Consider the following 23,664-nt stretch of genomic DNA (forward strand, 5'->3'; position numbering starts at 1 on the left):
TATAAGGGGTACAAATAGCAGCGAATACATATATCAACCCAAAGAGTGCCTGTTTTTCTGCAATATGTTGATTTGAGTTGAACTCTATACAAAAGGGTATTACGGTTTTTTTTTTTGGTAATGGGTATTACGGTTTTACTAACATAATAATCCTCTCGTTTAAGAAATAAGCAGGCTAGTAGCCACTGCAAGCCGAGCCATTAACAAAATTAACTAAATAACTGAAAGAAATATTAAAAAAAACAGAAATTTAAGAAACAACCTAAGAGCCAACAAGTTATTACCTGAAACCATCAAGTTTGCGTCTATAGTTCCCTATTTTATCTAGCTACCGTTGTTATGGTTTTGGATTGGGCTTTTAAGTTGACCTTTCTCTTATTGCTTTCAAAACATAACGGCACCTAAGGAGCCCGCTTGGGACAATGGAAAAGGCACTAGATGGGATATCATGTGCAAAGGAAGATAATAAGGAAAGCTTACAAATTAATCTCATTATTGGATACAGGGTCAAGAACTTGTCGCTTCATATATGAACATACGAGAAACCGCACACTTGGAAATAGAAGAAAGCTTTCCATAGGAATGTCAAACAAGATGAGGATATAATCACTGAGGATTATGAAAAACAGAGGCAAAAAGAAATGAGCAAGAACTACTACCTCCGGTCTTAAATACAAAATCTCTTTTGTAAACTACAAACGATATTTTACATTTAGAACCGAAAATAGTATCATTTGATTTGATCAATAATACCTAATATACAAATTTACAAGAAGAAAACTTAAATCAGAGTATACCTGTCACGAGTTCCGTTTGGAGTTTTCCCTTCAATTCAGAACACAGAGATTCTCCCTGTAATAATCAACACAACCATATAAAAATCTCTGAGAAGCTAACAGACTTGAAATGAGTTTGATCATGCTTGAGTCTAAGTTATAGATGCTAAACAAGACATCCAAAACAAGCTAAGTCCAATAATTTAATAAACAATCTTCTATAGATGTTCATTAACCAAAAATATAGATGTTTATTAACCAAAAATAGAGGAGAAGCTCAAAAAATGAAATCAACTTTAAACTTCAATTGAGTCAAATGATTCGACATTTATGATTTTTCTTTGTTGGGAAAAAGTATGCTATTTTGTTATTTTCAATTTATTCTATAAGAATATATATATATATATATATATATGAAAACATTACAATCCTTACAAGAACTCTAAACATGCTCTTACAAAAAGGGATAGCATATTTCTTAAATAAACCCTTCAAAAATGGATAGAGGGAGTAATTAATATAGTCTTATGAAAGGATCAGAAAATATATGCTTAGACTATCCTCTTTCACAGAAAAATGTACAAAACTAATAAATACTTAACTGAAAAATTATTAATTAGTGATGTGATAATTAAAGAGAGTGGATAAGCAAATACTAGTGGCTAATGCTGGGAAGAGGGACTATGTGGGGACCACCATGCAAGTTTATGTCAAGCAGAGCTGTTGAGCCACTACTGATAGTCTCAACTCCACAATACACCACGCCTTATATTTTCTTTTTTAAACAAATATTTTTTTAATCTTTTATTTAATTAGAAAAACTCAAGCACCTATCATTCTTATAGTTATTGAGGGTTTAACACATAATTTTCTGCTTAATTAAGATTTAAAAAAGTATTTAGTGTTGATTAAATGGTCCAAATTTAAAAAACTTATATTTAAACCTTCATTTAACGAAATTCATTTATTAAGCGATGGTTAGCCACGGATATTATTATTGTGATGATGATGATACCGGCTTAGCATGTGTTTCTAAAGCAAATATTGGCTTAGCATGTGTTTCCAAGGTTTAAAAAAAACCAAACAAATCGTAAAGAAACTGGAAAATATTATATATGACAATCTTACTTAATTAAGTATTCACTGGAAAGAAGAATTGAAAATATTAATTTTTGATATTGGTGGACATCTTACAAATAAAACATCCAATATTAATTATACAGAAGTATTTTGTAATCTAATCTCTTGAAACACTTCAGGCCAAAAAAAAAACAAGTTAATCTCTTGAAACACATTTAAAAATTGAAGCTTTGATGACTATAAGTTAATTTTATCTTCAATTGTACTATATTCCAATTGCACCAGTCTATGCTAACTTGACCACCACTATTATTGGTGTTGATTATATTTTATTGATTATTTCTAGCATGACTAAATAGGGCCTTTGTTTAATTGTGCACATTAGATAGGATAAATGATTAAACATACCTTTTATAAAATGTTAAATGCAAAAATAGCATGTTGAATTTCAAAACACCATGTTATTACAATTGAAAAAATTTGGTATTTTAAAATGTTGCAAAATCACATCACTATCCTCCCCTCTTTTTTTTTCCTATTTTTGTAGAATGCCACATAAGCAACTCTAGTTAGAGGCTTACTGCTGGAGCTCCAACATTGGTGATTCTTTCAGTGGCTAATCATTGGCATGTTGTTAGAGTTTCAGTGATTACTCTTCTTTGACTATTAATTAATTTAGTTTAGCGGTTGACTATTTTTGTTTTTAAAGCTTTGATAACTACTGTGTGATTATTGACTACTTGTTTAATTTTATTCTTGACTATTTTTATTTCTAAAGATTTGGTGAATACTTTTGTTCAGGTATTGACTACTCTTTTTTTTTTTTTCTATGGACTACTCTTGTATAGCTATTTACTTTCCTTATGAACTATTTCTCAAAAGTAGTAACCAGCAGAGCTCCTAATATATTTTTCAAATTTTTGAAACAAAAATAACCAAATCTTGTTCTGGCTGGATTTGAAAATTTCAAAATAGTAGATAAGGTATAATTTGGTACTTTGAAATCCAACCTCTTGATTTGTCATTTAGCATTTTGAGGACTTCGTTGTTGTTGTCATTTTGCTATTAGATATTCCATTTTCTTTTTTCTGCCAGCACGGTGAGAGGAAGAAGTTAGAGAGAAGAAATAAAATTAGTTATTTTGAATTCAAATCAGCTGCTAAATATTATTTTAAAATTCATGAAACTAACTGAAATCTAAAATATGGATCAATTGTACTATTCTAACACAAGCTAATAACTAATAAGCAAACAAAAGTTGTTGAGGTAAACTGAATAATTGGAAGCTCCCAACACAGTATAAATAGCCCACCCAGAATTCTTTGCAACATCATTAATTGATATATCAATTACTAAGTAGTAATTCTTCAAGAATGGCTTCTGCAAAAACCCTCTATCTTGTGCTCTTTCTGATTATCATGTTATCATCTGGTCAGCTTTCTTTTTTAATCTTCTTGTTTCATTATTCTTTGTTTTTTCTAATTATATATGATCTTCATTAACATAACACTAAATATTTTATATTTGACGCGAGACTTAAGTAATGAAATTATAATTAAAAAAAAAAGGTCAACCAGTTCTCTTCAAAATGTCTCGTATATCAAATATCTAATAATACTCAATATGAAATTTAAGCATACCGTATTGTCCATTACGCATAACTTATAGAGTGCTGTATTATAGAGGAAATGAATGAAATATGAGTATTTAAGAAGCTTTCCTTTTCATATCCAAATAATCAAGTTATTTATTAAGAAATTATATTATATATATTTGTGTGTGTGTGCGTGTGAATAAATATCGTTTTACGATGGACTTATAAATAATAATAGCAGCTTATTATATATTTTATATATTGTAGGCGAGATGGATGTAGTAGAGGGAATAAAATGCTGTGAGGATCATCACACTCCGAATTGCAAAAATGAAAGTTGCAACACAAGATGCCAAGCAAGTTGCAGAGGAGGAGAATGCAAAATTCGGCATTCCTCGCATTATTGTCATTGTTACTGTTAGTTAGATACTTTGTGCTTTTAATTTCTCTAAATAAGAACACGTGAATGTGTGTGAATATGTGTGTAATTTATCTAAAGAAGCGTTTCAGCTTTTAATTAATTTGTATGTTGGCAATTCACATGTAACAGTATATATATGGTGATGAATTTACTATAAGAAGTTGCTAATTTTAGTTTTCAGTTTATTAACTGAAGAGCCCCATTATTAGAATTGACAACTCCATTATTACAAGAAGTTTTTAATTACTTTCATAGCTAACATTTTTAAATTGACTGCTTCATTTTAGCACATTTATAACTATCCTTTCTAAATTTATTAGTCACAAGAAGAAGAGAATGTTCTTGTTTTTTAGCAATTGATCAACTCTGTTAACTACTACCTCAGTAGAATTGACAACTAACGGTAGCAAATTAATTACAATATGATAATATGGCAGTAACGTTGACGACTATCCTTTAGAAATCAACAACTTTGTCATAGGAAATTAATAAATATCTCTATGAAATTCACAACTTTTTAAAAAGATTTGGAAACTAAGTTTATTACATAAACACATGTATATACTACTTTTGGTCCTTAATATAAAAGTTAGTTGACTAATTTAAGTATATTGAGAAAACTAGTTAAATTAGTTTATTTGTAATAGATATAGGTGTTATCTTTAAAATATCCTTGTTAATCAAGTACAAGGGCTACCTTAAAAAAAGTCGATAAATATGATAGATAAAGTAGATTTGGATCTTATATTTAGGACTAAAATAAAAATCAAACGAGTTCTTATATTAAAGACTAACTATAGTATAATATTTTGTGCGTCAAATAATCAATAGGTATATATATTTAATTTAATGGATACGAGATCTCTTGGTGATCCAAAGGGATCATAGGTTCAAATTCTCCCTTAATCAATGTCCAAGCTTTGGTGCTTGTTGATAGAGCTCCGATGACTAGTACTAAGGCCACTACTAATGATGGGGTTTTGATATGTTAGGAAGGGATGAAAACTTTTTTCTAACTAGGGAAAGGCATTTCGATAATTAACCAACAAATCTTAATTAATGACCGCATTAAATCCCCATTTGATCTTGGTAATACGAAATGCAAAATGAAAAATGGTAATAATGTTGAATCCACGTGAGAGATTTTTTTTTTTTTGGAAAAAAAATAAAGGGCCTAATCTTCCTTTTAGATTATTACTTTATATTATTTCCTTCTATATAGACGACCAAGAATCACCCTTATAAATGACTGAACTAAATCCTAATCTTTTTATTATTCTTGATATGCACATCTGACATCTGATCTCTAGCAAATCATAATCTTTTCTTTTTATTAGACTTTTAGAAGAGCATTATTGCTCTTTTATATGCATAATTAGAGATTGTTTGAATCATGATGTATTTGAAAATGATTTCATATAAAAGAGAAAGTCATAACTCTTGAAGATACTATCATATGAATAACTTTTTATTTATTTTTGACACAAACTTAAAGTATTTTCCAACCAATATAAAATAGAAAATGTTATTTTTATTTCTATTTTTTCAAAGATAAATTTGATATAAAATGAAAAAAAAAATGTGTTTTTCATTGTTACATAACTTTTCATTTTTCCTGTTTCATCAAAAAGCTGCTACAAAATAGGGTATTTAGAAGTGTTATTCAAATAAATCTTATATTCGGCCAAAATATTAAATACCTTCTCTCTTGAAATATTCTATTATTTTTGAATTCATGTATATATAATATGACAATAGCCACTCATCATTGGAACCAATTTCGTCTGCATCCAAAGTTACTAATATTCCTACTTTGTTTGGAGGCAAAAAGAAAAAGTTGATGGTCAAAGATCTAAGTATCTATAATATTGACGAGGAACTGGGAAAATATTTATCAAAAAAATAAAAAGTAACATATTATTCAAATCTTAACTATTTCAGACATCCAATTTTGGTGAGAAATCTATATGTATATAGAATGCATTGAGAATTGATACTGCGGGGTGCCATGACAGTAGTATAAACAGCCAATCAACCATCCATTGATTAACATATTATTACTGTATTATTAGTCGTACCAACTGCCAAGTAATTTCTCAAGTTGAGAATTTATAATTATAATGACTTCTGCAAAATCTCTCTATCTCATGGTTTTTATCATTTTTTTATCGTCTTCAGGTTTGCTTTTTTTTTTTCCCATCTGCTCTTTTTTGTTTATATATATATATATATATATATATATGATTAGGAGTTTTTAGATGTAACCACTACTATTTAAGTATCACTACCAATTATTCAAGACTCAGACTGGGTTGGACAGTCTGTCGGCCGTTCTGAGTATATAGTTATATATGTTGGATTTGGCTTGGTTGGATTGTAATTTGAGATTTGAGGGGTTCAAATTTAATATTTTATAAAATTATTTTTTAAGCATTTTTATTGCAGTTTTAAAATGTCCTCACCTTAATTTAGTAGCTTGAATTTATTTATTTAATAACTTAACGTTTTAATAATAATTTTATAATCAACACAAATGGTAGGGAAAGTGGAAGTTGGTGGTGAAGAATGCTGCAACGATTATCACACACCAAATTGCGATGATAATGGGTGCAACACAAGATGCCAATCTAACTGTAGAGGTGGACAATGCAAAATTAGAAATCAATTGCACTATTGTCATTGTTATTGTTAGTTTCATGTTTCATTATAGCAATTTCTGCTTCAGCCAACTATTTCTTGTAATAATTAAAAAATGGTAATAATAAATAATAAAATGAACAAGATGTAGGGCCGTCTACCTATTTCGTGTGTCTATCTCTTTCATTACAACACCACCAGGCTAGTGATCGACTAGCTATTATTTTGAAAAAGTCATAACCCACACAATTATCCAGCAAGCTTCTACCAAACAAGGATTTAATCTAAAAAATTTATTGCTGAGAGATGCATGTTATTGATTTATTCAACCAACAAACATTGAATATAATGCAATTCTATCTATTCAGTCAATCAAAAATTAAATATTACTTTATATGCACATTAATGAAACAATCTGTTCTAATGTTTTCCTACTAGCTAGTTTTAGCAGTCCGATTGAGAAGAACACTTTATTCAGCTCAATTTTCTGGTTAATAACTTATTCAAGAATTTGGTTATTAATAAAATACAATAATATCGTATATTTTATATAGTCAACACTGCCTAGTGGGATAATACTACTTGTATTTACTACTATCACTAGACTTTATGAAATGTATTTGTAAATATTGACTTGAAAGCTTATATAAAAATACTTTTAAGAGTACATAGATATTGTAAAATGATGGCATCAAGAAATTCATATAATTTATATAAAAATACACTCAAATACGTAAACATGTCAACGTCATACTTGAGCCTGAAGGTTCATCCTTGCATAATGGACACCTCTGCCACTAGAGCAACTTACCTGTGACCTCTCTCTCTTTATGTGTGTATGTGGAATCCAAGGTGACATCATAAATCCATGTAGATCAAACTATACAAATTATTCTTGTTTAAAACACTAACTCCAACATCACATTAATTTCTACCATCTCACTATCTTGATTAGTATGTTCCATATAAAAAATATTTAATGCTCCTTTTTAAAATGTCAAATGCCTTATAAAAAGAATTTAAAATATTTTCAGAAGACGCCCTATCTCAGCGCTGGTGATTTGGATGAACACTAAACCCTCTTATCACAACTGCTTACGTTAGTAAATGGAGAGAAAAATAGGAAAAGAAAAAAGTAGAGGTAAAAAGAGGAAGAAAATAAAATCTTCTCTATGTAGTAAGTAGTAAGAGAAAATTAAAAATAAAAGAAAATGAGACATGCGACTGAAAAAACATTCCCAACACATAACGGGTCATGTATATATTATTCAAAATTAATTCCTAACTATTACAGAACCTTGTAATTTGATAAGAAATCTACACACACCACATACAACGAACTGAGAATTAATACCACGTTGCATCACAGTATTATAAATGGCCACCCAATTAGCCATTGATGTACACAACATTACTCTCAAATTAAGGATTCGCAATGACTTCTGCAAAAGCTCTCCGTCTCATGCTTTTCATCGTTTTCATATTATCTTCAGGTTTGCTTTACTTCCTACTTCTTTTTCTTGATATGTATGATTAGTAGTTTGGAAGCAGACCTTCTCCTTTTCTTCTTCTTCTTCTCCTCTCTCTCTCTCTCTAGTATCTTATCTCCATTCTTAGATTAAAGGTTCATATTAATATCTATAAAACTAGTATTATAATATTGGGTTGAGGTGCATCCAACACTCTGAAGTATTTTCTTGAGTGCATCCAGCACCCTAAGGTTTTTTGTGGTGCATCCAACACCCCAAAACATTTTTTAGGAGCACCCAGTACCTTGAAGTTTTTTTTTTTTTTTGCCTTGGTGCTAAATGCACCAAAATATATTTTTGGGTGCTAGACTAGACGCACCAAAGAAAAAAAACTTTGAGATGCTAGATATATTAAAAAATACTTTACAGTACTGAACACACCTAAAAAAATATTTCAAGATGCTGGATGTACTATAAAATACTTTAGGGTACTGGATGCACCTGAGAAAATATTTCGAAGTGTTGGATGCACCTTAACCCTATAATATTTTGCAAACAAATTTTTTGATTTTTTCTATACTACAGTTATGAACTGCATCGATCAACTTCTAACTGTTTAAATTTATTTATTTATGTTTATAGTAATAATTTTATAATATTAAATTTAAGCAATCCGTTTTTTAATCAAATAATCGGTATGAGATCTTGAGAAGAAAAAGAAAAATGAAAAAAAAAAGAGAGAGAGCCCCAACCTAGTTTGTTTATAGACTTTTGGAAAGACCATGGTGCCAAACTAATTAGTAGTAGTAATTTATTTCAAGTTAATTTGTATAATGATCATTTATATGTAAATTGTAGGGGAAGTGGAAGTTCGAGGTGAAGAATGCTGCACCGATTATCACACACCAAATTGTGAGAATGGTGGCTGCAACACAAGGTGCCAATCTAATTGCAGAGGAGGAGAATGCAAAATTAGGAATCAATTGCACTATTGTCACTGCTTTTGTTAATTAGTTTTCTATATCACCATGGCACGTTCTACTACAGCCAACTGCCATTCTACACAATAATTAATAAAAATGCTTTTAACAATTAATATGTCGGATTTATCTATTTCATGTGTCTATCTCTTTCTCTACAATACCAAGCTGGTGGAATAATATTGTTAATAAAAACGCAATTCAACTCGCATAACCATCTGTTTTTGCATTTTTAGGTATTTATACGTGTTAACTCGAGTGATAGAGAAATTGGCCTCTCCATTTTTCTTTAATTTTATTTTCATTCACTTCTCATCTCAATCATTAAGATTATAATTTGAACAGTCCATATTTCATATTATATAAAATAATTTTATCTATCTCACCTGTCTATCTCTTTACAATACCAAGCTGGTGGAATAATTGTAAATAAAAACGCAATTCAACTCATAGAACCGTCCGTTTTTGCATTTTTAGGTATTTATATCGTGTTAACCCGAGAATAAAATCAGCAATCAATAGGCTTGGGAGAAATGACATCGTAGTTGTGCTGTGAAATAATTTTATGTAATATTTTTTATTATTGTTTTAAATTAACATCGTTAAAATTTAGTGGTTTCATTTTATTTGTTTTTAAAAGAAATTTAACATTTTCATGATCCTGCTTTTTTGTCTTGGTTGGATATTTAATACTTCTCATGTCCTTAATATAAGACCCAATTCTTGAGTTGGTTTTGATCCTAAATATAAGACCTGTTTCTCATATTTATCAATTTTCTCTAAATTATTTCTATGGATATTCCCTCAACCATAATCAAATAGAAGAGGAAGATAGGATATTAAGAAAGATGATTATGGTGTTTTAAGAAAAATGTGTCACTTTTCTTATAATTAACTAACTTACCTAACGTCCTTAATCTAATCAAATTAGTTAAATGGATCTTATATTAAGGACTGAAAGAGTAATACCGATTAATGTAGGCGCATTTATGAATGAAAAAAAAAAATGGTTAACGTATTTCTCCACACACACACTTGATGAGTGAGAGATGTATTTTATTGGTTTGTTCAAAGAACAAGTATTAAGTGCAACTCTATTCAATAAATAAAAATTAAATACAATGCCGTATTTACAATGAACGAATATTTTAGGGATAATGAACTTTAAGTCTCTTAAATTTGTCTTAATCATTGACTTGGTCTTCAAAATTTAATGTTTATCACTTGAGTCCTTGAAATTTCATAGTCATGCACAATTAGTTGTTACAGTATTATTTTCCTCACATATTATAAGGACTAGTTATTCATAATTATGAAACTTTAGGAAATTGATTGATAAAGATTTCTCGGACCCAGGCAATAACTTTCCTTCTTTGTTGTTGTTGTCTTTTCTTTCTTCTTTTTTTTGGCCAGCGGACCAAGGTAACTAAGCGCAAAAATGAGACATCAAAAGTTTCATTATTTACAAACAAGTGTTACTCCAAGTGGAAAGAATTTAGGCATTTTAAATATCATGTCTTGGGTTCAATCTTTGGAGCAGTGTGTATGGAAAAAAACACTGATAAGAGGAGTCTCCACTACAGTGCCTGACAACACCCTGAGAAATTAATCTCTTACTGTTCGGGTGAGAGGATATTCTGGGCAACAAAAAAAAAAGTTTTATCATTTCACCAGCAGGTGTTGGTCTAGCAGAAGGAGCTAATATCTCATAACATAGTGAATCAAGGTTCGAATCCCTATTAAAAGATATGCCCACATTTGTGCCCGAGTCTCAAATAGAATTACCTCCAATAAGAAGATACCTATACTTTAGTAAAAAAAAAAATTCCATTATTTCAAATATTTTAATGTTACCGTATTCTCTACTAGTATTTATAGCTGAGAATGGTGACTTGTGTATTGGAAAATTATTTATGTTTCTCTGTTGTTTACGATTTATGATCAATATGGATTTCCATTGCACCTTAGTTATTTTTCGCTCAATGAGAAAATCATTTTTATTTTTATTATATTTTCAGCTAAATAGTATATACATATTTTTATTTTTTTAAAATTTTAAATAGAGTATATAATCTCAAAATGAGGCATTACAACAGCAAGCATAGAAAAGAGACGGCTATGAAGTGAGGTAGAATGTCATAATACAATAACGAAAACTGAACTAAAAAAGAAAAAGGAAATGTGGGCATATTGGCTACAATCTACCCTAATTGTTGGAAAATACTGTATCAAATCTAAACATATTTTCCCCTGTATTTAGGTTTTGGATCTCTACTGAGTTTGGAACCACCAGTGGGTGTTAACTGAGCATCAGCAGGACTGAAAACTGCAGAGTGAAGGTTACCATCTTCTAACCACTTTAGGTGGTTCTCCCTAAACTCAATATGTTTGATCCTGGCTGCCTCAGCAATTTCCTGTGTGTAAGGACCTGTCTTCACCATGGTCAACAAAACTCGGCTGTATCGGGAACTAAGAATCTGCTCGGAAGAAGAAATCAGTCTGAAACATGGGTGCTCAGGGAAATGGGTTTCCGCAGAATCGTCTTCCCTTAGCACAGGATAGAAGAACACAAGCCTGCCCCCAGGAACAAGCATCCGGGCAGCAAGATCAAGCAAATCATGCACGCATTCAACTAAACTGTAGGATGCGGTAGACGGTATGTGGTCTGTCCTTTTGTCATCAGGAACAATGTAAGGTTCCACCACCCCCTTGAGCAGTTTCCGGCCACCAGATTTGCGACCCCCAGCTCGAACTCCATAAGGAGGGTCACATATTATGGCATCAAATACCTATAATAGACAGCAAAGTTAAGAATGAACAGAGAAAGTATGTCAAAAACAACAAAGAAGAAGCTACCAAGACGAATTGAGCAAATGATGATAAAAAAAAAAAATCAAAAAAATTTTTTTGGGCTATTGCAAGTTAGTAAAGTCTTCAAAACCACTTGTTACAAATTAAGCTCCACAACGCGCTGGATAAATAGGTCGTGCTCATGTATTCTCTTTTACGCCCCTAAACTGTTTCCAATCTGAATTCCAGAGTTGGCCACTTCCTGCAACAAATCTCAGCTCCCAGACTGGGGCAACTGAGACTGAAAGTTGATGGGAAACTCTTTTTTTTCCTTTTTCACTGCAAAAAGCGACCTATCAAGAGCATGTCCATATTTTGTTAGAATTAATGGACCCAGTTCCTTCCTGGATCTAGTGCTTCTCACCATTTTGTTAGCGAACTTAACGTTTATCCTAATTGACAAATGCTTCATGTTCTGGTATTGCCTCCGAGCCATCTAATATTCTAATATAGGAAGCTGTTAGGCATTATTCTAATCTCATTAGAACCTAACCATTTTTGCCGGGTCACAGTAATTCTTGCCAATATGTCTTCTTCCATACAACATCTTACTAGGCAGGCTTTTCAAATTTCCAATATGGCATAGAGTTTGTATTGAATGCGGTAATGTCACTAAAAACCTTCTGGGTCAGGATCTATACATGATCAGCCCAATCCTTCTCCAATTTCAGAAAATATTATATATATATATATTTACATATCGAAAGTTGTAATCTTTTCTTACAAATCTCCCCATCTCTTGCCATGTAATTCTTCTATATGATCTCAATGCTTGAGCCTCTGCGCTAAAAGTCTATATCAACTTCCCAACAGAAAAATTGTTCCAGGTACAAATGCCAGAGGCCATATGATCTTTAGCAAGTACTAATAGAAAAAATTAGAGGATAGCAGAGACCACAACAATAGAAGAAAAATGTTATATCAATCGATAATTTACTACTTAAGATAAAAGGCACAAACAATCACAAAATATCAATTATCTTTATGACAGAATTGAGATATGATATCGATAAGCAGCCAAATAGGAGATTGGACAGAAAATTAATCACAAAGTTATCATATGAAGATATTATTTCAGAGACTTGCCTCTTTTAGCCCTGGACGCCAGGAAGGAAGGTTATTGTCGGCCCTTAATAGACCTATTGGCATAGGCAATCCGTACTGCAAAATGAACATTTAAGTTTATAAGGTGCATATCACATAGTTTCTTTTATTTAAGCATATTCAGACATTATGCATGTATGGTGCTGAATTCAACTAATCAAATGAACATAGGGTTACACAAACCAAATAATAATAGTGATAGTATCAAGCACATTTACCTGTTTAAAATTACTCCAAACATTACAGTCAGGTCCACGGCCATCACGTACTACCCTAATGTCAATGTCTGCACCCTAAAAAGTTGATATCATTCATGTTAAAGGTATTCTGCTGCACGCCAGCATAAATTTTAAGTATTCTAAGAGCAAACCATAAATAACAACAAAAAAAGTCACCCAAAGAAGAAGAAAGAGAAGCAGACCATGGTCATTGCTCCAAAATGGGCTGCAGCGACAAGAATGCTTCCAGTTCCAACAAAAGGATCATATATCAGTTTCCCCGGTGTAGCTAGTGCCTGGTTGGCCATTAGAAAAGCCATTTCAGCATCCATGGCTGTTGGCCCAAGATAAGTGCGGCTTTTCAACTGATATGTAGGTATAAGCTTCCTATCAGCACCACCAATTTCACGACCAAAGAAGATTCGCTTTTGGATAATTGGAGGGAGGCCATTATTAGATCCATAATCGTCAGTTTCCATTAGCCAGAAGTTGTGATCAGGATTTTTTAACTTCACTTGTCCCTGCAAATAAAATGACAGAGAAAGGATAAAATTTTGTCAGGTATATTCATTATAAATTGCTTGACTTCTTAAGCTAAAAAGTACATAAATCTTTAGGAAGCCCTTCACGCTAGCTCAAAACGGGAACCGTCATGGGGCTGAGTGAAACTGGGAAGGCTCAAGTACAACCAGATAAAATAGTTTTAAAAATTCAAAGAAACAGCGGTAAAAAAAAAAAGCTAGTTGATATTAAATAACGTAAAAATTGAATCTTCTCATACAAGAAATAGTGTAGTTTTCATAAACCAGATTAGGTAATATCATCTTTTACAAAATGGCAGTGCACATCAATGACTCAAGTAGCGTTTTAAAAGTTAACGATAATATATTACACCATCAAGGAGCAGTTAGCAGCCGGATACCATGTTACTACAAGAAGTTCTCTCACGCGGTATACTACTCAGCAATCAGACTCTTACAAAAGTGAGTCTCTACAAATTTCAGTTTTCCTACCACAAAGAAACTCAACTAACGCTATATAAATATATATATATATATATATATATATATATATATATAGGGATATGAAGAAACTGCATTGTTTAAAGGGGGCAAAAAACAAACCACTAAACCAAAAGATTGCACCAAAATTTCGATGCAAAGACAATCAAATTAAAGGAGACTCACCTTGAAAGGAATATATGAAAGCCCTTGAATAAGCTCCTTTTGCTGCTGGAGGCTAATGACTTTCCCAAAGCTATCAACGGTAATCTTGAAAGTGCTGTTAGAATCTAAGTACGGCAACTTCCGGTCATCCGGGTATTTCAAGATGGAATCCTTCAATTCCTCATAATTATCTCCTTCTCCCCACAGCTCATACATTCCCTTCACAAGTATACCTATAATTTCCCGCAAAAATAGAGGTCAAAACAAACCCACATAACTTATTCATAGCACAAAACTAAACCTTTTGAAACCCAGATCAAGTGCAATAGGAATAGAGCTGAAAAACCAAAACCCACTTCGGTTGGCAATGTTTCGAGCAACGTCTTCTGATGGAAGATCGACGAAATGGAAAGGAGAATCTTGGTGGTGGTGTAGAGGAAGTCTCCACTGCAAAGATTTGTTTTGGCCGCAGAACCCATAGCCATTTTGGTTCTCCCTAAAAGCTCCAAAAAGCTCTGCAAGTGATTCCACTTCGGGTTTTCTGTAATCCAATAATCTGTGATAGAATACACACAAATACCACATGGCTTCTTCGTTGTCGACCTCGTTTCTCAAGCACTTCTTGAGAGAGCTCGAGGCAGAGGAGTGGAAAATGAACAGACCCAAAGGAGGAAAAGATCTCCCAAAACCCAAAACCCTGTATTTTCATTTTTTTTCTTTTTGTTTTAATTTTGCATTACAAATTTAATTGGCAAATGATCCCTAAGATAATTAATTATATGAGAAAAATCAGCTACACACAAAAAAAAGTAAGTTGCACAAAAAGAAGATAGTTTACGCAAAACAATATCTGAATATAAGGGATTAGTTTGCATATAGGAAAGATAACTTGTATATATGAGAATTTCATTTACATAGAAGGAAATTGAATCGCACATCATACAAAGAAAGATTATTGTATACAAAAAAAGATAAATTGCATACAAAAAATGCTAAGTTGCACACAATAGAAGTTAAGTTGCACAAAATCCTCAATTAAATTTTTTATGAGGGATTTATCCCCAATTTTTTCTCATTTTTTTATCATAATACTACCTCTGGTTCTAATTATAAAAGCTATTGAGAAGATTAAGGAAATAAGTTAAGTTAGTTATTTGTAATAAATAAATGTTATCTTTTTTAAAATATCCTTACTAATCAAGTGTGTTAGCTAAAACTATAATTATTAGAAGGACTATTTTGAAAAAATTGCATAAATATGAGAGATAAAGTGGATTGAAATCTTATATTTAGGATCAAAATAAAAATTAAATAAAGTCTTATCTTAAAGACCAAAAGTAGTATAATAATATGAGATTTATAATTTTAGATCATATTATTATTATTATTATTTGATTTTTTGGTTGACCCACGGCATTCCGTACTCACTACTAGGAATCGAGAGCCTAGCTAGATATTTGACGAACCTCACTAATTGTCTCATGGTTTACATTATTATTATGGATTTTTCACTGATACAATTAATCTCTCAGTATTAAATTTTGTTTTATATATTCAAAAAAAAATTTCCCGTCTTCTTTCAAAAAAAATTCCTGTCCAAATTAGATATATTATTGAAGTGTTCAAGACGGCTGTATAATATTAATATATCAAAGCTAAAGCTACAACTTCCACAAATTCAACATTTTCTCCTTCAATTTGCCCCAAAAACCAAAAACAAAAAAAACAAAAGTCTCTTGACTGATATAAACATGAGAATCATTGAAAATTTGTCCGCTGCACAAAAGGACATGCTTTTTTGTACAAAAAAAAGGACTTGTTTTAAGTATTGTATGCTTTCTCCCATACTAACAAACTAACAAACTTCCTTCGTTGCATTCACACACAAATCACTTCTACAAAACATATCTTGTCAACACAAAGTCACTTAAAGAATAATTAATCCTTATTTTTTTTATATTTTTGTCTTTTTTTCGCAACCTCTAGTATGGATAAAGTTTAAAAAAATTCAATTTCAAATATATTTAATAAGTCAACTACCATTTTTTAATTCATGAATTAGTTAAGGGTTAAGGTGCCTCAACACTCCGAACTATTTTCCCACGTGTCCTAAGATAATTTTTGGTGCATCCACATCCCAGACTAACAGAAAAGTCTCATTTGATCGTTACCTTACTGACTCAGCTAAAGGTTGACCGAAAGATTCTACATGACAAACATGCAGGGGTCTGATGTGTATTATTTTGACTAAAATTTAATTTATTTCCTCTTCTTCTAACATTTATCTTCTACCAGTTTTTAAACTTAAAAAAAAACAAAAAGAAAAACCAACGATCCACCTCTTAAATCCTGGTACATGTACCACCCATTCAATCCCATCCTTGTCATTAACATTTTATTCCATTTCTTCCACCACTCCGATTTGAAACCACAACCGCCATCACGACACACTTCTGTCTCCGTCTCTATTAACTCATCATCCGACTCGCATTTGCTTTCCTCCTCGTAAAACACAGTAAACTTTCCCTTAGTCACTTCGTCAACATTGCCATCGCCTCTCGAGAAAACACCCGCCACCACCAGGCTCGTCTCGGGAGTTTTAGTCAAAATAATACACATCAGACGTCCATGTGTCCACCATGTATGATTTTTCGGTCAACCTTTAGCTGAATCAGCAAGGTAACGGTCAAATGAGACTTTTCTGTTAGCCTAGGATATGGACGCACCGTTTTAATTAGTTTGGGACACTGGATGCACTAAAAATTACTTTAGGACACTGGGGGTACTTGGAAAAATAGTTTGGGGTGCTGGGCACGCCTTAATTGGTCAAAAATAGTACACATCAGACCACTGCGTGTCCGCCACGTAGGATTTTTCGATCAACCTTTGACTGAGTCAGCAAGGTAACAGTCAAATTTAACTTTTCTGTTAGCCTGGAATATAGATGCACCGTTTTAATTAGTTTGGGACACTAGATGCACTGAAAATTACTTTAGGATACTGAGCGCACCTGGGAAAATAGTTTGACGTGCTGGGCGCGCCTTAACCCATTAGTTAAAAGTGATTTATATTATAAATTGGAGAAAGTAATTTCACTTTCAATCAGCCGAAATTGTTTGAACACATGTGAGGAAAGTCAAGAAAAAGTTTTGTGCTGAATTCTATGTAACAAAATACACTCTTCTAGTCCTATTTAATTTGTATTTTATAGAATCAAGAGAGAGTATTTTTTGTTCTTAATGTAAGTTAAAATGTCACATCATTAAATTTATTATATAAATGTATAATTTTATTTTTAATTTTTTCGTCCTTCATATTAAATAAGGTTAAAGTTGAAATCCTATTAAATTTTACCATAGAGTTAATAAAATTTAAATTTTTTTTAATTCTGATAAAACCTAAAGTGCTTTATAACATCAAAGGAGTAAATCTTAGTGCTATGGCGACATCACTAGGAGTCAGGCTTTTTTCCGGACATTATGGTTCTGCCATCTTCATATGCACACAAAAGGAGACCTACCAGGTGCGTATCTGAGGAGGACAGGACCACTTAACTTAGAGAGAACCCCAATCTTATCACTTGCATAGCATTCAAACTTTACACCAACTGAAAGTTCTGAAAGCCCTATCTGAGTTTGCCTTTGCGCCTATCAGATACAGTTCTACCTCTCATTGATGTCAAGGCCTCCATAATAATCTCCACAAGGGAAAAACACAAAAAAGGTTCCTTCACTATACTTTCAAGCATGAGAAGCACTTTAAATTTGCATCACTGAGAACTTGAGCATTGCTCAACAAAGATGATGTATAGAGAATACATTAAATGATGCTGAGATGTCTTGACAAAGGGAGTTCACTTTAACTGCATCTAAGCCACCAATGTGAAGCTAAAATATGATCTCAGATAAATAACTGGGGCAGGGAAGATGACAAGTATGATCAATTTAGGAGCACTATTTTTCACTTCTGTTGTCTAACAACATATATAAATTTCAACATTGCAAGTGCGTAAAAGGGAGAATAAAAATTAATGGACCCGAAGTTGATGTCACAATGAAAAAATTCATTATTTACAAAACTCTAAGGCTAAAGCCTCATGTACATGTTCTATGGCACTTACATAGTGGATGTGTGATTTGAAAAGCCGAAAAATTATGCTCTCTAATGGAGTGAAACATCCTTTTTGAAAAATGGCTCTTGGGAAATGTACATGGTCAAGAAATAGTAATCCCTTGAATCATCCAACAAAGTGAAATGAAAGCTTCCTTTGAAGAAAATCAGGTGATTTGCATAATCACACCAAGCAAAGTTGGACAATTCTTGATGGAAGAGAAAGGATATATACATCAACATAACCAGCATTGACACGTTTGGCAGAAGCAGTTCATCCAAATGTAATTTCTTGTTCTCTGGCAGTTTTGATCAATAACTATTCTTTCAACTTTGGCTTAACCAGACTAACTCTAGCCCAAGAACAGTTTGAGCCAGATTTCATCCTTATCCCCCTTCTCTTCCTAGAGACATTGGATTTTGAAGAACAAACTTTCAAATTATTGGACGGCAAATTAGGCACAGCATTCTTGGCAACCAAGTCAGGAGCTGAGGTTAGAGCAAGGGAAACTGATTTCTGCTCTTCAAAAGATTCTTCGGTTTTTCCAATGAACTGATCTCCGGCAGAAATTGTTTTCTTCATTCTGGAAAGAGAAGCAAATTTTGGATCGTAGATATTCAAGCCATTGGATGGCCTAGGCCCAAGCGTATTCAAATAATTTATAGAACTGGACTGCCCCACATTTTCATTGACAACCTTATCGATTCGAGCTCTCAATTTGTGAACTTCAGATTGTGCTGCTTCAATCTTTTCAAAGATGTTCCTCAAGGTTTTATCAGTATCATTATGGTCAAGAGAAGACAATAAATCATTCTCAACATGAGATAATATGCCGTCATTCCACTTGAACTCCTCATTACTCTCAAGACTCTGTGCTGTTATCAATGAAACAATGCAAGAAAGGTTAAAAACTAAATATAATGAAAATAATTTCTACCAAAATGTCACAATCTTCTGAGTGAACAGTGATACCTGGAAGGAAAACCTTGCAGAATACTATTTGACCTTTTTCATCCACAATTTAAATGTGAGTGTGTAGAATACTGTAAGTTTGGTACTCACCTTCAGCAACATCTTTGACATTTTTCAAACGTGCATGAGCAGCATTGTCCTTTGCTTCTGTAAAATAAGAGAAGAAAGTGGGGAAATTTGATTATGAAGGTCAAGACAATATGCAATGGAAACTGAACACTCAAACCAACCCAGAAACTTCATACCGCAATATGAGAGTATATAATGGTCAGATGTGTAAGATGCTAAATTACACGTCTCCTCAGCTCTCTTCCGCTTCTTCCTCTTCATTACTTTTTTCCCACAAATTCCCTTGAGTAGGGGTACTGACTTGGTATTACATCCATCTAATGTGAAGTTTGCTGACATAAGCTGCCTTCTATAATCATATGCTGCAAGCTCTTTTTCATATTTAAGTTTTTGAGACTGAAGTTGCTTCAGTTTTAATTCTATCCACTTACAGCGCCACCTCAGTGGGCGTATGAAACTCTTCCAATGACTGGTCAACTTCTTCCTTCTGAACATTTAATACAGTAAAACATGTAAATGATTGGTTATCTGATCAAACATATATCAACCAAAAGAATGTCATTTGAAGAAAAACAACCTGTATCAAGAGTTTAATCATGTCAGCAACTAAATTTAAAATCTTCACTTACAAGAAGGCCATCTTACATATAATGAATAGAAAATAATAAATCATTAAAAATATATTTTAGGACATAAAATTCCATATTGCAGCACCAAACCTATGGGGCTTTTTTACAGCATGATATGCAAACATAAGCTTTTACCAAAACTGTCACTGTTTATGATGAAAAAGAAATATTGATTATTAAATGAGATTAAGAAGAAATGGGAAAATTAAGTCCACATTCTGCAGCAACTAAGTCAAAAGTGTCAGTTGACCAAGTCCTATACAAAAGCGTTTGAATGTTACAAGTCGACAGGATATCCTCTTCCAAATGAATAGCATGTTAAGAAGGAAAAGCCTCTAAACTTTTAAGCTTACAAAGGCATTCTATACTATCCTATGTGGCACTCAACTATCACCAAATAAATTAATAGCATTAAATTATCACCTCACCAACAAGCATTCAGCGTCCAAGTGCACAAGCGAATCTTCTCACATCAAGGTATCAGTTATCTGTTAAGTAAACTATGTGCAACAGATGTAGTGACTAAAACAGGAAGAAGAATTTTGGTGTAGCTTCCATTTCGGAATCAAAGACACAAAAGAGAACAAAGTGTATGGTTTACCCAATCACCCAAGAATGGGGGAACTAAAATTGACTGATAGGGAGAATAATATTTTTGGATTAAAAGAGTTAGCATGCAGGATCAAATCCGTGATCTGGCACCAATAAGAGCGAGCAATATGCCGCCAGGCCATAATGCCATTGGCATAAGGAAAATAAATGTGAAAGAAGTAACCAGGACCAGGATAACACCAATCAGGGGAACAGATCCACAGAAGAACAAGCAAAGCAAGCATATCAAGCAAGCGCATAAAATACAATTAACTTAAATCAAGAAAATTTACATCGATCTGGGAACCACATTGTTTCAAACCCCAGATATCCTTCATCAAGTGGTTCCATTGCTAAGACAACCCCAATTGAACAAACTGTATGAAAAGAGGGTAATTAGATAGACAATACCACTTTTCTTACTTAAACGAAACCCTGAGTCCACAGATATAGTGAGGAATAAGTACATTAAAAGGATGTGATATGAAGTTCCTCTCTCTTTTCTCTCAGTTTTGTTTTCTTAGTTCCCGCAGACAAGACAAAGAAAATACTCCCTCCACTTTTAAATACAAGGTCCATTTGAAGATTTTGGTCTGGCCCTCAATATAAGGTCCCATTCTCTCCTCTCCCATATTAAATTTTTCTTTCCCATAATATTCCTATTCATTGGGATATTCTTATATTTGTGCATTAAATTTTAATCATTAAATAGAAGGGTTATTTTTGGAAAACATCACAAATTCTCTACATATTAATTACAAATAACCAACTCACCTACTTTTTTGGGATTCTATGAATTAGTTAAGATAACCTTACATTTCGGACCAGAGATAGTATGCATGAAAATATTAAAACTGAAACATGCCTTATTAGAGATGGCTCACAGTCTTTGAAAAACATGGATGAGAACGGATCGTTGGCATACATATATGATACCACTTCATCATCACTGAATGCTGAAGCATTATCTGTGCCAGATCCTGTATCGCCAAAAGAACTTGAACACTCAGGGGCATCATCACAAGCATCTCCCATTATCAAAGCCTCACTAGACTTTGTACACCCGGTTATATTAACTTCCACCTCCTCATTTCCTCCGGACAAAGTAATTTGTTCAATTGGCAATGCTTCCTTTCCATAAGCATTATCCTTGTAGTTAGTTCCAGGCTGCAGAACTTTTTGTCCTGAAAATGAAGAGACATGTATATTCTTCTCATCAACCCAATTTTCTAGGCCAGCTTCCAGCTTCAAACAGGGGCCCATCTAAGTAGACCATATAACCTAGCCGATCCTGAGATGCAAATCACAGGTTTTAATGAAGAAGTCAATAAATGCCGCAAATCTAGAATAAGAAAGAATATGCTTCAATTTGTCAAATTCTCAGCACTATCAGTCTAACATGACTAAAACCTTTTGGCTAGGATAGGAAAATTATGAAATTATAAAGAAACTCCCAGATGCAATAACCAGAGGCACAAGATTAACAACATGAAGGGATCTTTTTGAGATTGACATTCAATTCTTCCCTAAATAGTCTGTGTTCATGAAGAGTTAGGAAAAAGAAAGATAAAGAAAACCCCCTATTAGTCCCTAAACGCCGGTCTATGGTGTAAACAATTCCAGTTTCACTTTTCAGTAGTAGTTTACACACACACGGCTTTATACATAAAAAATAAAAATGTGATGAATTAACCAAATAGCATCTTCCGCACATTTTTCTTTGCCTTTCATGAAGAATCCAAAGAATGAAAACCTTTCATTTGAATTTCTCCCGTTATATGCATTAAAAACAAAAACTTGTTCAGTTTTCAGAATGGGGGCAAATCTGAAAAACAGAATTTAACAAATTCTCATGAATGCAAAAATATTCAACAAGCATAAAATTTAAATTCATGGTCCAAACTCATTTGCCCCCGTTTAGACAAAAGATGTCATCAGGGCTACAACCAAAGCCTGCCGAATTGGAACTTCAAAATCAGCACCCTATTTTCTGGGTCCCCTGTCAATTCCTTACTTATCAATGTTTTATTTCTCGATTTCGTATCATATGGTTTCTTTGGTTCTTGTGATTGGTTTCTATGGACGTACCTTGTAGGAGAGTTAACGCTCACCGTCGTCGTGAAATGCAATTGAGTGAAACTGGGGCAAAACTGAGAGCGCTCGAGCAAAGAGAGTATGACTGTAAATATGTGTTCAAAGTCAAAGAAAAGAAAGACATGGGTATTGGGCAAGTCTAAGGGGCGGGGAAACCAACAAAAGGAAAATCAGATCATCAAAAGAAAATTAGCTGCAGATTTGTGGATATGACAATCTGCAGTACTCTGATTTGATTTGTCTTATTATCGATCGCAACTCAACTCCTCTGCTTTGTTTGAGGGGCAAGCTTGTGCGTTAAGTTCCTATTTCCAAGCGTTTTAGTTTATCAAGAGGAAACTAATTATTCTGGCAATTTTTTTTTAAAAAAGAGGAAACTAACTGATTATTTACCAGAAAAAAGTAATTAAATCTTTTATGTATACTCAATTTAATTATTTATTATCAAATCAACACATAATAAATATATAGTTTTTTAATTAATATGCTAGTGTATATTTTTATAGATAAATAATTGATTATTTAATTAAATAATGTATTATATCATGGCATTGCTGAAAATTATATACTTATCCTGTTTTAATTGGATAGTATCTTATTTTGAATTGTTTCTTTGCTTACTTTTTGTTATTTTCACCCTTGTCATGTAGAGATATCTTTTTCCTCTCGTTGGTGAAAAAAAGGAGATATTTTTTTGTTTTTATATTATTAGATAAAATTAGAAAAAATGTGTCATTATCTATTATTGCTGGTGAAAAATATTTTTTTGTTGTTGGTTTGGTTAAAAAAGAAGGAAATATTCTTTCTATCTTTTTCTGACATAAGAAGATAAACATAAAATCTTTAGATTTGAGATTCAAATCAAATAAAGTTCAGTAAATTAGCCAGAAGAAAAGATGTTGA

General features: G+C 32.6%; 2 protein-coding genes across 3 annotated transcripts; both read right to left on the bottom strand.

The window, feature by feature from the left end:
• Positions 1-11,062: 11,062 nt before the first annotated feature.
• On the bottom strand, positions 11,063-17,862 carry LOC114752986 (tRNA (guanine(10)-N2)-methyltransferase homolog). 2 transcript variants are annotated; one of them, XM_028941661.1, is made up of 7 exons: positions 17,851-17,862; positions 14,652-14,787; positions 14,317-14,528; positions 13,333-13,650; positions 13,130-13,204; positions 12,894-12,968; positions 11,063-11,746 (listed from the first exon to the last, which is right to left on the bottom strand). In XM_028941661.1, the coding sequence occupies exons 3-7, from the start codon at positions 14,509-14,511 to the stop codon at positions 11,192-11,194; spliced, it is 1,218 nt and encodes a 405-aa protein (XP_028797494.1). In that variant the 5' UTR covers positions 14,512-14,528; positions 14,652-14,787; positions 17,851-17,862; the 3' UTR covers positions 11,063-11,191. The 2 variants fall into 2 exon arrangements, with proteins under 2 accessions (XP_028797494.1, XP_028797493.1); XM_028941660.1 differs by lacking the exon at positions 17,851-17,862 and having other exon boundaries at positions 14,652-14,927.
• Positions 17,863-18,724: 862 nt separating this feature from the next.
• Positions 18,725-21,946, bottom strand: LOC114752977 (uncharacterized). Its single transcript, XM_028941651.1, has 4 exons — positions 21,533-21,946; positions 19,624-19,934; positions 19,469-19,525; positions 18,725-19,281 (listed from the first exon to the last, which is right to left on the bottom strand). The coding sequence occupies exons 1-4, from the start codon at positions 21,928-21,930 to the stop codon at positions 18,725-18,727; spliced, it is 1,323 nt and encodes a 440-aa protein (XP_028797484.1). The 5' UTR covers positions 21,931-21,946.
• Positions 21,947-23,664: the final 1,718 nt, after the last annotated feature.

Source organism: Neltuma alba, unplaced genomic scaffold, assembly GCF_004799145.2.
Source record: "Neltuma alba isolate B1F8T4 unplaced genomic scaffold, ASM479914v2 tig00007628_pilon, whole genome shotgun sequence".
NCBI lineage: Eukaryota > Viridiplantae > Streptophyta > Magnoliopsida > Fabales > Fabaceae > Neltuma > Neltuma alba.

What these genes read in the sequence shown, in the direction of transcription:
- LOC114752986 (XM_028941660.1), bottom strand. Translation starts at nt 14,880, where the DNA reads ATGTGGTATTTGTGTGTATTCTATCACAGATTATTGGATTACAGAAAA. An exon ending in TTTCATATATTCCTTTCAAG is followed by an intron (nt 13,651 to 14,316) that starts GTGAGTCTCCTT and finishes TTTTATTTGCAG; the next exon opens with GGACAAGTGAAGTTAAAAAA. An exon ending in ATTTTGGAGCAATGACCATG is followed by an intron (nt 13,205 to 13,332) that starts GTCTGCTTCTCT and finishes TCAACTTTTTAG; the next exon opens with GGTGCAGACATTGACATTAG.
- LOC114752977 (XM_028941651.1), bottom strand. Translation starts at nt 21,930, where the DNA reads ATGGGCCCCTGTTTGAAGCTGGAAGCTGGCCTAGAAAATTGGGTTGAT. An exon ending in TGTGAGCCATCTCTAATAAG is followed by an intron (nt 19,935 to 21,532) that starts GCATGTTTCAGT and finishes TTAAATGTTCAG; the next exon opens with AAGGAAGAAGTTGACCAGTC. An exon ending in TTATATACTCTCATATTGCG is followed by an intron (nt 19,526 to 19,623) that starts GTATGAAGTTTC and finishes CTTATTTTACAG; the next exon opens with AAGCAAAGGACAATGCTGCT.